The 17,706-nt window shown below is 37.2% G+C and overlaps 1 protein-coding gene across 2 annotated transcripts in view; it reads right to left on the reverse strand.

Moving 5' to 3' along the window:
* Positions 1–17,706, reverse strand: part of LOC306995799 (carboxyl-terminal PDZ ligand of neuronal nitric oxide synthase protein) — a 48,290-nt gene that overhangs the window by 7,999 nt on the left and 22,585 nt on the right. The window contains exons 3-10 of one of the 2 annotated variants that reach the window (XM_079607700.1): positions 12,937–13,029; positions 12,732–12,790; positions 12,524–12,632; positions 11,918–12,071; positions 11,590–11,735; positions 8,961–9,116; positions 7,607–7,772; positions 6,097–6,346 (exon numbers count right to left, since the gene is read on the reverse strand). In XM_079607700.1, coding sequence (XP_079463826.1) covers positions 6,097–6,346; positions 7,607–7,772; positions 8,961–9,116; positions 11,590–11,735; positions 11,918–12,071; positions 12,524–12,632; positions 12,732–12,790; positions 12,937–13,029 — 1,133 coding nt within the window. The remainder of the gene's footprint in view (positions 1–6,096; positions 6,347–7,606; positions 7,773–8,960; positions 9,117–11,589; positions 11,736–11,917; positions 12,072–12,523; positions 12,633–12,731; positions 12,791–12,936; positions 13,030–17,706) is intronic. The other variant, XM_079607701.1, reaches the window with a different exon arrangement.

Genomic DNA, 17,706 nt, shown 5'->3' on the forward strand with positions numbered 1-17,706 from the left:
TCGTCAATGGAACCACAAGTTCTACTCTTCAGCACAATCGGCATCTAGCATGAACTTGTCCAGGCTGAAAACTGAAGCACACACACACACACACACACACACACACACACACACACACACACACACACACACACACACACACACACACACACACACACACACACACACACACACACACACACACACACACACACACACACACACACACACACACACACACACACACACTTGTGATTAGTCTCAGTAGCAGTAATCAAGCAGCGAGTGGAGATTATGGAAGATCAATACAACAGCAGATAGGCTAATCCATGACATTAAATCCATCCATGCATTCATCCCTCCTCACATTAACACAAACAAATAAATGGACACACAAACAAGCTCAAAATCGCGAGGCCATGAAAACTGGCTTAGTGCACAGTGACCCACAGAGCTGAATTCATGTAAAAAAAGTCAGCAGACAGTTTCTGGACAGGCAGATAATAAATAAGCAACAGCACATGTAGAGAGGGATGAAAGAACATCACAGACGTGAACAGAGGGGAGCAAGTCGCGAGGAGTTTCAAAGCAATAAAGAAATAAAAGAGATGGCACTTATGACTGGCACTGGAGGGATGGACAGATTCCAGCTCCAGCAGAGAAGTTGACGCTAACATTAACACCAGGAGTGATAGATAAATGAACAATTGATGGGCAGGTGCATAAAACCATTTAGAAGTCATATGAGTCATAGTGAGGAGTCACTGCTGGGGACGGATGGACACACACACACACACACACACACACACACACACACACACACACACACACACACACACACACACACACACACACACACACACACACACACACACACACACACACACACACACACACACACACACACACACACACACAGCACTCTATGCACTCATAGACTGCATACTGTCCAGCAAGTTAAATGAACTTGACTATGTTTGTACTTCAGTAGTCAAGAAACACCCTGCATAATAAGTCACCCATTAATATCTTTCTGTCTTAATATAACATACTATCATTCAAATGTTTGGGGTTGGTTTTTTAATTCTTATTCTTATTATTTTTAAATGTTTTACTGTAAAGGGGTGGTAAAGTATGATTTCACTTTTCTAACTTTAGTTAGTGTGTAATGTTGCTGTTTGAGCATAAACAACATCTGCAAAGTTACAACGCTCAAAGTTCAAAGCAAAGGAAGATATTTGCTTTTAAAGAAAAGGACTACAACAAACGGCTGGTAGGGACTACACGACATTCCTCCGGGGTAAGTGACATCTTTTCACATGCAATAGAAAGTCACTCTGTGTGCATCTCACAACAGTTCCTATAGGCTACGAGCGATTTATTATCATGACAGAATATGCTAATTGAAGATAGTTAACTCCACATCAGCAACATAAATGCATCAACTAACCATTCAGAGAAGTCCTGTTGCATGATTCTACATGTTGTCACTTCTTCTTGAGTCTCTCCATCTTTGTCTGACGTTTTAACATTAAAGGCAGAACAGTTTCTGTCATTTTAGTGTGTCTGTGTGAGGTAATCACAGCTGCTAACACATGAGCTCTTGAAACCCCATCCTCTGCAGCAGCTCATTTGCATTTAAAGGGCCAGGCACAAAACGGTGCGTTTTTAAAAACCCTCAAAAAGTGACAACTTTAACATGCTATATAAAAATATATATGGGATATTTTGTGCTAAAACTTCAAACACACACTCTGGGGACATCAGAGATTTATTTTACATCTTGTGAAAATGGCATTTTACCACCCCTTTAATGTTAACGGTGAATATTATTACATACAATAATATTATAGTATATATAATAGTATAATAATATTACAATTGGAAATAAGTGTTTAAAATGTAATTTATTCCTGTGATTTTCAGCAGCCATTATTCCAGTGTCACATATCATTCTAATACTGATTTTGTGCTTTTGTTTTGGAAACATTGATACATTTGTTCAGGATTCCATGATGAATAGAAAGAGAATAGAAAGAGAAAATAGAAAGAGAGGAATAGAAAGAGAAAAGAACAGTATTTATTTGAAATACAAAGTTGTATTAACATTATAAATGTATTTACTGTCACTTTTGATCAATTGAATGTGTCTTTGCTGAATAAAAAATCTTACTAACCCCCCAAAAACTAGACAGTATTAATATTCTGATTATGAAAGCGGCATGTAAACATATGCATCTGATTGCTCCAACTATCCACAATGAGAATAAACCAATATTTCAGTTTAGAAATCAGAGATAAAATGGATTCATGTTGGAAAGGTCACACGTGACACACAGTTTCACCCATCTGTCTAAGTTATTTGTCTGTGTACTCCGGTTCATAAACCATCTAATTTTCTCCTCCAACTTCAAAATAGTCTGCCATTGTTGTTTTACCTTTTTATTGTAAAGGGCGTTTAACTGTGCATGTTCGCATTGTAAACACTGGGTCGATACCGCCTACATCACGCGTGACCGTTGCAACGCGACTACGTAATGAGTGAAGTAGTGGACGTGCATCATAGAGTTAGTGCAAGACTTTGTGTGGTTAAGAAGGGTCCGTGTACGTTTTGATAGTTTGTTTTCCAATTTGAAATGAAATCAGCAAAAACGAAAAACAAAGCCTTTATTAGTTTTTTCGTTTTTATAAAAAAACGAGATTTCGGTTCAAACGTTTTTTTGGTTCACGGGTCAAAAACGGACAAATGACTCCAAAATCCGTTTTGCACATGTGGGCGGTCATGAGACACCCCTTTCACCCGATTGGTCAAGCAAATCTGAGCCTGTGACGTCATCAGTAATTCCCCGGCTAAGTTCAACAAAATAATAGTCCATATGGCTCTGCATACCGCTACTTAAACTGTACATACAGGGCTGTGCAACTTAACATGTTTCACAGAAATATTTATATCAGAAATATTAAATATTAATCTGCACCCAGCCGGTTTTATTTAGCTGTGCAGAGTTACATTTGTGTGCTGCTGCGCTAGACAGTGCAGAGCGGGTGAAGCACAGACCGACGTTCAGTCACGCAGACGCAGCAGTCATAACTTTTCTTTTAGACAATAGGCTACGCTCAGTTTTGGACAAAGGGTGGTCAGTGCAAATACTGTAATGCAAAACTGCTGATGGTGGTGGGTACCGATTATGGTAAATTAAAATGTAACTGTAATCATAGCCGCGAGAGTGAGACAGCGAGATGATTGACAGGACGATAGCGGAGGAAAAAGCGCAAGATATCCTAACATTTGCTAGTAAAACAATATTTATATGTTTAATATAAGTGAGTTTGTCTTTGAAAACAACAACAACGAAACAATCAAATAACACTGTGAACAACAAACTGAGCGTTCATTTTAAAGGGAAATTTCCAAATATATTTTATTTATTTGTACTTACAGTTTAAGTAGCGGTATGCAGAGCCATATGGACTATTATTTTGTTGAACTTAGCCGGGGAATTACTGATGACTTCACAGGCTCAGATTTGCTTGACCAATCGGGTGAAAGGGGCGTCTCATGACCGCCCACATGTGCAAAACGGATTTTGGAGTCATTTGTCCGTTTTTGACCCGTCAACCAAAAAACTAAAAATCAAGCCGAAATCTCGTTTTTTCGTTTTTTTTTTAATAAAAAACGAAAAAACGAATAAAGGCTTTGTTTTCTCGTTTTTGCTGATTTCATTTCAAATTAGAAAACAAACTATCAAAACGTACACGGACTAAGAAGTAAGCTATATCATTTGTATACATTATTTTTAGAAAGTGACTGATCGTTTCACTAGATAAGACCCTAATTCCTCGACTGGGATCGTGTAGAGCTCTTTGAAGCTGGACTGAAACTGCAATTTGGAGTTGGACCATCAACCCGTTGATAACCATTGAAGTCCACTATATGGAAAAAAAATCATGGAATGTTTTCCTCAAAAACCTTAATTTCTTTTCGACTGAAGAAAGAAAGACATGAACATCTTGGATGACATGGGAGTGAGTAAATTATCAGGAAATTTTAATTCTGGAGTGAACTAATCCTTTAAGTCTTTCCCTGGCACTGTGAGTGTTGTCAGTGTATATAAACAAATTAGTAGGTGTGTGTATGCTTGTGTGTGTGTGTGTGTGTGTGGTGATCGGCAAGCTCTAAATTGCTCTAATAAAGTGTGAAAATAAATGTTTTCTGTGTGCGAGAGACTGCAGCTATACCCACAGGGACACCAATAATTGTGAAATAAATCACTCTCCCAGACAGATGCACACACACACACAAATCGACAAGCAAGCACATACATATTATTCACATTAAAACACACATATTCACTCTCTTTGCTACACAAAATTAGCCTGGAAATCCAGACCTAAATCTGAAAGATTAATGGTCTGGCGTCGACTAATGATCATCGGCCAGCTCGAGGGGCGGCACCAAGCATGCATTTGAAAATCTCACTGCATGCAACTGGCTAACACTACGACCAATCACAACAATACACAGGGTGACGTATCCAGAGCGACGGAAAGGAACGATTCGAGCGCCGTCTTCTGTTACTCTTTTATAGTCTAAATATATCATTGTAGCGCCCAAAGGCGTTTTCAAACAACTGGTGTTCATCCATAGCCTTCTTGCAATGTTTAATGACTAATGTCATCTCGCCTCTGGCCCACCTGTATCAGATAACCCAATGTGATTGGTGCAGCTCAGATAGAGAGGCATATTTAATGAGCATCATTACTCGAAACCAGAGTAACTCGCTGAGCAAATCCAACTTGTGCTCTCACGAGAACTCTGGATTTCCAGGGTAACACAAAATTGAGCCATCTAAGACGGACAACAAACAACTAACCAAGACAGCTAAGTAAAGCAACAAAACATCTCTAACTAGCAGTAAAAGCAATAGAGAAGGAATGTGTTTGGGTGTAAATGTGTGCTGCAAAGCTCAACAACTGTTTACCATAGGTGCTAACTACACACAGAGAGCAATGAATGTGCAGTATGCAAACAAAGGTCAAAATTTTCCATTACTGTTCAAGGAAACCTGTCTGCCAGAAGTCAGAGTGGAAAGATTGCTCTCTGCCTTCTAATACACTTTCATTAGATTTGTTTACACTGCTCACAACCAATATCCATTCCAACAAGTCTGCTGTCAGTGTATGGAGTGAGGAGGGAGAGGGAAGAGAGAGGAAAGAAGGAGGTCAGAGAGGAGGTGGGATTATGTGAACTAGTTTTAGAAAACCCAAACACCAGCCAAATGTGGTAAAAATGTTCACAAACATAAACATCTGCTCAATCGTTTGTAACATTGTGGAGAGTCTGAGACCCATAATGCCTGAATCTCACTAACTTTTTTTGTATTTCTGGGTTTGTTTTTTTGGTGCTGCTCTACTCTGTTCCACAAACTGACACACTGTGTGATTATTTTGTCCAGATGTTGCAGCTCAAATTTCAGATCTAACCGACTGTATGTTTAAATTACAGATCGGAAAGGAGCAATTGGTCTGACTTTCAACACAATCAAAAGTGCTCTAACATTGCCTTTCTGCACTTCCTGATCTCTTTCTTTGTCTCTTTCCTTTTCTTTTTTTTCTTCTTTTTTTGTGTGCTTTTGAAAGAAATCTCCTATGCTCACCATTTGAAAGTAAAAACAGTAATATTGTTAATTATTAGTACAAATTAAAACATTGTTTATCTATTTTAATATATTTTAAAATATAAATTATTCCTGTGATGGCAAAGCTGAATTTTCAACAGACAATACTTCAGTCTTCAGAGTCACATGATCTTTCAAAACCATTGTAATATGCTGATTTGCTTCTCAAGAAACAGTTATTTTTTTATCATTATCAGATAGTATTTTTTTTGGAAACCTTGACTGAAAAAAATATATTAAGTTCAATTTACTATGTCTTTACAGACATTTTAATTAATTGAATGCATCCTTGCTGAATAAAAGTAGTAATTTATTTCAAAAACTTCAAGCTTTTGCAACAAATATATATATATATAGTTGCAAAATGTTGTATGCCAGATTAAAACTAATTAATCCATATGTGTATGTCCATTTAAGTGCTACTGTCATGTGTCTTTACCTCTCATCAAGTGCCGTTGAATTCCGAGTTTCTAGTTTAGCAACTTCCTTTCTCGCTGCATCCACTCCAGCATCACTTCTTGCATTTGCTGGATTGAGCAGATTGAGGTAGGACTCAGCGTGGAAGGAGACGGGAGGGTTTTCTGGCTGTCCTGCTGGAGTGGAGGTGACGGGCTGGTCTAATCTGTAGAGGTTCTTCAGGTTGAGAGAGAGAGAACGAGTGGGCAGACTACTCCAAACTGATTCTTCTTCTAGAAGAGAGAGATTCAAATTTAGGGCATAATATTATGTCTTAACAGCCAACCTGAAACAGCCAATAACAATAGGGGATGTTATGTTATAATTAATGTTGTGAACACTTACAGTATGTAAATGAAGCTTATTACTGAAAAATCTGCTATTGGGAGACTGGCAGTACAGTTGCCCTTTAATTACAGACACCCAAGGGCATAATGGTGACAGAAAATTTCAATAACGCTGAATGACAGGTCACAACAACCAGCCAGTACACCACCACCACTGCACTAAGCATAAGCTTACTGCACACACGCACGCACGCACGCACGCACGCACGCACGCACGCACGCACGCACGCACGCACGCACGCACGCACGCACGCACGCACTCACTCACTCACTCACTCACTCACTCACTCACTCACTCACTCACTCACTCACTCACTCACTCACACACTCACTTACTCTCTCTCTCTCTCTCAGAGTGAAAGTCGGCAAGGAGCCCAGTGATGAAGAATCAAACCTAATAAACTCCTGCACTAAACTCTGAAATAGATTAGTGTACACCAACCAACTCAATAATATCCCAGCCTGCCAAAAAACAATGTGTGCGCGTCTATGACTGTAATGGTGTGCAATAGACTGCCCACTTTTTCAGCAGACTGGGATCTGGAAGTATTTTTCCCATTCATTTTCTTAGCAGAAAAATCTTAAATAAAAAGTTCTTAGCTATAAACCAAACAAACTAGCTCATAGATAAATCACAACAATTTAATGTTTAACAGAAAGCAAAATTCGTATTTTCCCAAAAAAAAATCATCATGTATTAAACGTATTATTAATATACACTTCCCTTCAACTACATTTTGATAAAAAATACAGTAATAATACGACATTAAAATAATATTTTTCTTTTTTTATATATTTTAAATATATATCTCTTTCTATGATGGCAAAGCTAATATTTCGGCAGCAATAAATAAATTATAAATGTCTTTACTGTCACTTTTAATAAATTTAATATGTCCTTGCTGGATCAAATATATAATGTTCAATAATGTTTTAGAGTAATTGACTGAATAAACTACTCCTCCCATGAAGCACTGCAAATCACAAAATCATAAACAATGGTACAATATACAACTATAAACTACCAGTAATTAATTATCAATTTAAAATACAATATTTTTGGTTTATTGCAAAATATTCAAAAATTTCATTTGCAGGGCTTAATGGGAGTGACTCCTCTCAGGATTATGGTGTTGTGAGTCTTACTCTGTGCGGCTCCACTGACTCTGACCTCCAGTTGGCTGAGGTGTTTCACCAGCAGGGATGTATGTTGCAGTAAGTCTCGGTTCTGCAGCAGCAGCTGGTGAGTTCGGGCCTGCGCCTCCATGCGGGCAGCCGTCTCCGCGGCCAGTTGATCCTTCAGGAGTTGCACCTACAGCAGGGACACGCTCAGTCAAGACTATAGGGAATCATGCCAGTCTTACTGAAATATATGATGACTTACAAGTATGATTTGATCTGAGGATTATGGTGAGTGAAACGAATCTTGGATCAGGTAATGTAATCCTATAATGTTGATTCTCTAACTTCTAACTTGTGTGTGTATATCAGAAGCAATGACAGATATAAAACTTTTAATCAACTAAACTCTATAAATCAATAATTTTTTAAGGAATCTAAAGTGGTTTCCTGCAGAATGAAAGAGACCTTTATTTCATCATTTGTGCAGACGTTTGGGAGGATCAGCCCTTAGAAAGGAAAAATTCTCTTAAAAAAATCAAGATCTCTTTAAACTTTTTGCCTCTAGGTATATTGCTATCAATGACACTATTTGAAGATATTTCTGATATGTCTGCTATAATGACTTAAATGCAAACGATTTAAAATCAATTCATGATTTAAAATATCTTGTTTTTTAGAAAACTTCAAATATTTTAAAAATAAACTGCTCCCCATTCATTTAGTCTCACTTGTTAAGACATTTTCTAAAGAATTTTTGGAGAAACATCTGAGAAAAGGTTAATACTTAAAAGAAACTAAAAATGATTAAGTCCCATGAGAAAGAGCAACCTCTGAGCAATATAATTTTTCTCTGGGTGTGTGGTGAATGCACATCAATCTCCTTTTCCAAGATATTGCTATGCAGTAGCATGACTGTGCTGAATCAGAGCTGAGAGAACATACCCTTCCTCTCTCTCACACAGGACATTATAACCATAACATCATCTGAACCTTATACAGTATCCCAAATGAGAACAAATATCATTAGTCGGAAACAGAATGACAAAAAGGACCCAATAAATGAACAGGCGAAAGAATGAAAAGGCAGAAGCCTGGTGATTGCCCATATCAGCGTTGTGTTCTGTCTCCTCTATATTTATCTTTGCTTCCTCTAAATGGTGAATGATTTGGGCTTATAGAGTATGTGAGAGCTTTTTAACAAAGGCTATCAGAAATAATTTCAACAGAGAAAAATGAATAGGGTTGTGGAAAAAAATCTGTTTTCTAAGTGGAAAGCAAATGATTGTGAAAATGCCTAAAAATATGATATAAACTGCTGCATTTTCTATGGAGTTGTAGCCCCTTCTAGTGTCAGGAAAGGGTAGAAGCAACATCTTACTTGTGCGACAGCGATCTGAGTTTGTTGCTGCTGCTGTAGAAGCTGTTGTTGGAGTAACTGCAGGTGGTGATGGCTGGCCAAAGGTGTGAGAGTAGGAGAGCAAGGGCTGCTGGGGGATAGCGTGTAGAGAGAGACACCCTCCAGGTCTTGTAAAGACTGAGAGAGGGAAAATGAGAATAAGAGAGAGAAGAGAGAGAGAGAGAGAGAAAAAAAGTTAACACTATTTGCTTCCTAAAACATTTTTTTCCTGTGAAACATAAACTTTTGCAGTTTACAGTATTAATTTTGCCAGCTATTTTTAAAGCCTATGTTAAATATACTGTATATACAGTATGTATATATATATATATATATATATACAGTATGTATATATATATATATATATATATATATATATATATATATATATATATATATATATATATATATATATATTAGATTTGATCATATTTAGTCAACCTATCCTGTTTTTGTTTAGTTGACTAAAACAAACTAACCCTAAACCTAAAGGGCTGTTCACACCAAGAACAAGAACTATAAAGATAACTATAATGATAACTATTGTATATTAGCGACGATATTGTTCTGTTAATTCCAGTGTTGTCAACCGGCTGCCGCTTTAAATGCTCAAGGTCTTTAAAGCAGGATGGATTCTGATTGGCTGTCATGTTTTTTTCATCAGCTGGAAAAATCGTTTGAAAGTGATTCCAACAATATCGTTTCTCTGTGGTGTTATTGTTGTGATGTGGACTCTGCTATTCTTTTTATTCTTCTAAGTCATATTTGAATTATCCTGCATAATGGTTAAACTGATAATCACAATTATTTTGCTCAATATTGTAATATTGATTATGATTATTGTCATTTAAGATTGTCATTTCATCAGAATTATAGCACTTTCACCGATTGGCACAAATCAAAACAATGTCAACTCATTTGCATGGTTTATTTTACTCATTTACTCATCTAGTTTCCTGACAGAGAATATTGTCATATAAATTAACATTCTCTACATTATGTAAACTGGAAAAAACTCAAAAAGCTTTTCTCAAAAGCTAAAACAGTAAAATTCCTAATAGTGTATATATTTAACAAAAGCTCTGATTGGGAGATTTAAAATCTTTACATCTGGCAACCCCAAGCATGAAAGCTTATGGAGGCTTCTTAAGAACAGTCAATAATATTTTCCTGCTTGTTTTTATTGAGGAAAATATAGATAGATTTTGGTTAAGTTTTGGTTAAGTATTTATTTATTTACAACATTTTAGTCTTGTCCATTTTTTTTTTTTTTTTTTTGTTTGTAATATTGCATGTTAATAGTCATGGTAGCTTTACTCTGTCATAAAAGGGACTGAGACAGAGACATGGCTCTAGGGATTTGAACATCAAAACACTCTCTGCTTTTTCACCTAATGATATTTTCTGGCTCTACACCTGAACATTACCCTTACACAAACCTTTATACGTTATATACCAAACATGACACATCATAATTCAATCTAAAAGCAGTAAAGGAAACAACAGAATTATTCTTTCTGTGCAACATCCAATGTTAACCACTAGAAGGAGCTAGAGGTTTAATTTCAGGGGTATATGAGAGGGAAGAGAGGCAGAGGATGGAGGTAGTACCACGTCTGCAAAGGAAAGAAATACTCCCAATATGAAACAGTCTTTTATGCCACTTAGTTATGCCACTGTACACACAGGAATATATTCCATGAGCATGATGGCAAAGTGATACCAGTTAGCTTCTACATGAAAAAAAAGGAAGCTACAACAATGAATGTTCCCATTCTGTCTTGATTTATCCTCCAGTAGATCCATTTGTCATGAATGTCAGCTATAAAGCTAATGGAACACCACTGGATCTTTGATGTTTGCTAGACAACGAACACATGAATGCATTATGAATGGACTGTTTCTAAATGAATACATGTAAAATGAATGAATGCATTATCTGCTTTCAGGCCATCTGCACAGGGAATTTCTGTAAGGAACGGCAGAGAGATATCAAACATCAAACCATTTTAAGTTTGACTTTGTTTAATATATAACTTTGACCTTATTTAAATAATCCTTATGGCTCTCTCCTCTCGTATAATTTACTGTATGAACTTCTGAACAGGACCTGCAGTCAAATCATCTTGAATGGTCAGAAGAAGAAAAAAAGGAAAAAATAGAAATTAACTACAAATCTGTTAATTTGATCTCATTATACAGTTGTGTGAGGGGTATGTCCAAGAGCGTGTAGTCATGCCTTCATCTGCTAGGCTTGATAAATGTTTTATACATGTATGTTTTATTGTTTTTAGTTAACTGTGAAGCACTTTGGGCAAAAACGTTGCTATTAAATGTGCTATATAAATAAATAAAAGTTGAAGTTGAAAATAGTATGCAGGCCTGGGGCATCATAACAGTTTAACTGAATCCCCCGAAGGAGGAACAAGGTTGAGGCAAAGGGTAAAAAACAGAAGAGAGAGGGGGTGAAAGGGGTTTCCTCTTTATTTATAAACAGCCATTATTTCCAGCTGACGAGCGATACTCGAAAGACGTCTGTGGGGAGAAATGATGCAAGGGCTTCTCTTGTGCTAAAACACTCAGTCAAGCTCATACTCCAGATCGATCTCACCTGATGGGTTTGTCCAGGTTTCACCATGTTGAGCTCTGACAGGCTCTGAAGAATGTCATCTATAGCCTGCTCACTGAGCTTTGGGGAATGAGACTCCATTCCAGTGACATCATCCATTCCATGTTCCATCCCTGTCAGCTGACGACCTGTAAACAACAGTAGCATTTTAAGAATATGCTGAAGCTAGTTATACAACAATGATCGGCACGTTTAAACAGCACATGAAAAATATCACCCAAATGCTGTACTCGCAGCTCCACAGCTTTGATTTATTCTATGATGACGTGTTTTAAGGAATGAATGCTCTGATGTGATGGCATGGTCTCACCTTCAGGGCTGGGCTCTTCTCCAGACTGATCGCTTTGGCCGTCTGCAGGGCCGTCTGGCTGCTCATCTGAATTCTGCTCAGCGTGCTGCAGACTCAGCTTATGGCACACCTCAAACGCCTGACCGACCGTCCGCACTATCCGCATGGCCTGACTCTGAGAGGGGAGAGAGGTGAAAAATAGAGATTTAGAGACATTTAGAGAATCTTATGTGTACAAGATATACAGTATATCCGGTGTATTCCTAAAATACACTGACCAAAAAATATTTATAAAATATATATTTTTATATCATTTTCATAATATTTTGGTCACCATATTGCAGGATAGCTTTTTGGCTTGATTTTATCGTATAAAATCCTTTTATTCTGCTTTGTGTTATTGTTCATTCTGTGCTACTACAGTTCTATATAAAAAGGGCAACAATTGAGAGGAAAAGCAGACACAACAGAGACAAACAGGTGAAGAATTTCATGGTTAAGGCCTTCACTCAAGGATAAGACGGACTGAAAAAAATGGCATGCATGATATTATTCCTTGGGTTCGGGGCAGAGAAAGAGAGTAACAGAAGACCATTTCTTTTCTTTCAAGGTGAAAGGAGACTCTACCTTCTTTTTGGACTTGAACACATTGCATCTAAACAAGTTGCTGGATCCATCACGAGCAATGTAGCTGAAAATCTTCAGATCCTGAGAATCATGGGATACATAGAAGATCCTTAGAGGAAAAAGAGGAGAAAAATAAATAAAATATAGGCTAAACATTAATACTCAAGGTTGAAATACAATGTATTTTGTTACATTTTCTGTGTCTCACCTGTATATGGGGTCGTGCATAACCAGCATCTTGCTCTCATCCCATGTCCACTCTTTCCTCTGGAGGTCAAAACAAGGCAAGTGTCAGGGTCTCGTTATGCATGCGAACAAACATATAAACTCCTAATTTCTAGGGCTGTAGTTATACAGAATAAGGATATTCACATAAGGTCAATGATGTGAGGTGTAGGACTGATGACACATACCTTGGGTTTCTTGCGCAGCACCACTTTGACCCCGTCTACAGAAACCCCTATGCTCACTTTCTTCTTCTTCACGCTCTTTGCCTTGAACTCGTACTGCAAGGAAAAAATAAACAGAGTCATTTAAATGCATAGAGAGACTTTTTCAAAGATCAAACACATGAGCATATCACCTTTTCTAATGTTTTCCATAAAGAAAAAAAAATTGCACTTAACATCCATTTATCACAATTTAAGATGCAGACTGAAGTCCTGGGACCAATTTTAAATCAGTTATTTATAATTAGCACATAAACTGCTAAATTATGAACATAGAGGAATCAACAATCAGTCCTGCCATACGAGCCTAATTAAAAGTATATAGAATTATTAAAAGTAAATACTTATGATTAATATTTATCATAATTTTTTTTTGAAGAGCAAAAATATTATTGGACTTTAAAAGTGAAATATTATTACAATTTAAAAAATGTTTTCTATTTTAACGTTTTAAAATGTTATTTATTCCTGAAATGGCAAAGCTGAATTTTCAGCAGCTATTTCTTCAGTCTTCAGTGTAACATGATGTGCTGCAAAATATATATATAAAAAGAATAAAAAAAACAGCATTTAAATAGAATTATTTGTGACATTACTTTACTGTCACTTTTGATCAATTGAATGAGTTCTTAGTGAATGAAAGTTTTAATTTCTTTAAAATAAATAAATAAATAAAACAGTAATGCATGTCAATTTCCATTTTTTTTACTAACTTATACATTATATAATGCCCTTGTATTTTATAATGTACTGTATGTTCCAATAATGCACTGCAAAGAGATTTGTGAAGAAAAAAATGGATTCAAGATAACAGACGAGTCGAGAGAAATACATATATTTGTGTATTTATGTTTGCTTATTAGAGCATGGAGCTGATGTGTCAACACCAAACTACTGGAATCAGCTCTGAGCATTATTACCGTCTCTTGTCCACTTTACGCAAGGATAGATATTTGTGTAATGTGCATGTGTGACACTTAAGAGTGTTGTTGCCTATTCATTGCTGGTGTTTTAATTACCGGTAAGTCATTTATGAGGTTCCATAGATCATATGTAGACTAGGGTTTGAAACTTGAATCTTTACTGTCATCTTCCAGGCCTACTGGGTTTTAAAAAGGAAATAAAGCCCGTCGTAAATATCGAAGACTGAAAACTGGGGTCTCACTTGGGAGCCACAATCACCTCTGAGTTGTAGAAAAACAACCAATAGAATTGGCAAGTGGAATTTGCATGGCAATCCACTCCCACCGTACATACGGGTATATAAGATGGCGGCACGCATCCACTGGAGCCGGTTTCTTCCCATGTGTTGGGTACAAACAGGTAATGTGCAGGAAGGTTGACTTGGTGTCTCGCTTGCAACGCCATTCCCCTTTAAGGTAGGGGATATGAGCACCTTCTTTGCTCTTCAGGTGAGTTCCCCAATTGGCGAACCCTGGACTGAACCCTGGATTGAACCCCTGGATTCTCAGTGTCTGTAGGATCTGCTGCATATATCTTTCATATGTAGCACTGCCCCACAGGTCAGTCCATATATGTATTTCTACATGCTCCGCTTACCCAAGGTTTACAACACTAGCCATGGCTGAAAAAAAAAAGTGAATAGAGAGCCGAAGCACTCTTCCTGTGAAGAAACATTCAAAAGGAACAGCAGCTACTACCGTCTCCATGGTAAGCCTTGTCCATTCCATCCCGTTGGGATTGGGACTATTCATTTTTTACCTTAAGTGGGGTGCTGGGTAGGTTACGACTATATACGGGCAGTTACCAAAATGGCACACTACAGCTTGCCAGCATCTGCATCGCCAACAATCGTAACTCAGTTCAGAAGAAATGAAATGACCGCTGAATGGCTGAGATCCCTCTCTAGGCTCCTCGGCATAAACCTGAATGAGTAGATGTGTGCCACCATCTTATATACCCGTATGTACGGGGGAGTGGCTTGGCATGCAAATTCCACTCACTTGAAAGGTCGGGATGAAGACTAATTCTTGCAACTTGGCATGAAATGATTCCCTGAGTTATCTATTTTATTTCTAATTCCAAATATCTTCAGTCTGAACGATTCACATTGGCACAGGTTTAGTCTTTGGGTTCTTTAAAACTTGGTGCATGAATCATTTCTGCTGAAAGACATAGTATTCATTATTAAAGTCAAGTCATGGACTGAACCGAGAGAGCTACCCATTCACAGAGACATTATGCTGATCTGTCCTTCCTTTGAAGACTAGAGGAAAACAAGGACCGATGGTGGAAGCATGAAGACTATGAGATGCACTACAGGAAATGGACATGACAGGTCTGTCCACGTGTGCAGGTTACAAACCTTTAGTCTAGCTTGAGTGTGTTGAAGTAGCTAAAACTTAAAACTACCTTGTCAGAGTAAATCAGCTTCATGGCTCCCAGTTAGAACTAGAAGAGATGGTTATTTTCACTTAGGTCACTCGGGTTAAATTACTCTATTTGTAAATTGCTTTGAGCTATACCAGCATCTGTTCAATGAGGAAATCCACATTTGCTTTATAACAGCAACAAATTTAGCTACAAATCCAATTTAAACATATATAGTAGTAGATCATTTCCACCTTTTGTTTTTGTACTTTTAAAATGTTATTTAGATGGTACTCTACTTAACCAGAATAAGTTGTTTTAGAGAAGTGGTTGATGCTGCCTTTTCTGCGACAACATGCATTTGCGGCTTAGTGTGCTACAGTACTTGTAACATTTTAACGGCTAAAGTCTGAATACACTGTATTCTGTATAAAATGTGCTATGATAATATGCAAGTTTATGCATGGTTAGGAAAAATAAATATATTCAAAGGAGAATTTATTACTTTTCAAATTATACGTAGGAATTTGTTATTTAGAATGAATTCAAGGAGGACAGTAAATGTGAATATACCTTAAGAATCTCCCATTGACTTATTTCCAATAATCAGAGTAAGGACTTAGTAGCAGTAAGATGTTTACATGACACAAGCAAAACTCCCTTTTACATGCAATTTTCATTATTCTGATTATTCACTAAGAATTGTGTTAATTTTTTACCACCATTATTCACACACCCATATCCACAGAATATAGGATGAACTCACATGCAGTAGGTGTGTTACTAGCCAGTTTTAAAGGGCCCATGACATGAGAAATCAAATTTGCCTCGATCTTTTGACATATACATTTCATAGCTAAAAACGTCCTCCTCAATATAAACAAGCATTTATTTAATCAAGCTCCAAAAAAATGACTCGTTTGGATATTGTGGGACTCCTGAGCAATATATCGACGAACAGTTTTACATCATTACACCATAGGAACTGCCCACAGGCGTTCAGTTGCTTAACGGCTGACACTTGCCTACACCAGTTGTGAGTGTTGCGTCAAAAGCAAGTAGATTTTACAACCATTACAATCACTGACACGGTCTACACTGTATACAAATGGAAGAGTAAATGGAAGTGTAAATGAACGTTAGTTAATTTTTTATTTAATTAGTTTATTTTTAATGGTGTTTGAGGCACCTGAGACCCGTTTCTCTGTAGGCAAGGGTGTGGTGAGCTGTTACCTGCTTACGTCATGCAGTACCACAACTTCCAATAGTAAAATTCAACTGCAGTAGCCACCGATCAACCTGAAGAGGGCAGCACTCAGACGTTTTTACACCATTGTAGAATTAAAACACTTTATACCCAAATGTCAACAAATGTACTTGAATCAATGAAAAGCATTAATAAAGCCCCATTCTTACAGATCATTAACTAAAAAAAAAGTTGTTTTAGGGTTTAGTTACCCTTTAATAATATACATAATATAAACAATCAACTTGTGTACATTATGTATTGTGATAATGCCTGCAGAGGGTACCAACAGCCTGGTGTTGTTGTTGTTGTCTGACTTTACAGCAGATCAAATCCTTGTTTAAAGGCAGTGTAGGCGATTTGCTTCAAAAAGTAGTTGTAGGTGATTTCCTTCTGCAGAAAGCGTGGGACCATAAAATGTTTGTCCAATCATAGATTTATCATAGGATGTCCTACCTGCCTGTGAACGTATGTTTTTACTCTGTTAATGCAGACATCACACGTATGGAAGTAAAATAATGAAAAATGTTTTTGAAACAAAAAAGCTTGTTGAATTGCACTACTTTATGAACCCTGCTTGCATTTTATTGCATTTTGTGTCTTTATCAGCTTTTTCGTGTATAAACTGGTCCTGACACCAGTTGCGAGTGTTGCGTCAAAAGCAAATAGATTTTTACAACCATTACAATCACTGACACGGTCTACTGTATACAAATGGAAGAGTAAATGGAAGCGTAAATGAACGTTAGTTAATTTTTTATTTAATTAGTTTATTTTTAATGGTGTTTGAGGCACCTGAGACCCGTTTCTCTGTAGGCAAGGGCGTGGTGAGCTGGTACCTGCTTACGTCATGCAGTACCACAACTTCCAATAGTAATAAACTGGTCCTGATAATCATGACAAATACTTACCGCTTGCTCCATTTCTGTAAACCCATTTTTATGAATAAATTACTCTCTCACCCGTTGCTCTAGTGTTCATCAACAGCCGCTTGCACCCCCTGCTGGTGAAGTGCCCTTTTCTTTTAATACTGCTTTTGTCCCTGTTTATGTTTTTTTTTCTTTTTTTTTTTACTTTTCTTAGGTTAGTTAGGAGTGGACTCTTCCTAAAATTAGTTAGTGGGCTGTTTTGTTTGTTATTTTCAAGGGGGTAATCCA

This window comes from Phoxinus phoxinus (assembly GCF_949152265.1).
Source record: "Phoxinus phoxinus genome assembly, chromosome: 3".
NCBI lineage: Eukaryota > Metazoa > Chordata > Actinopteri > Cypriniformes > Leuciscidae > Phoxinus > Phoxinus phoxinus.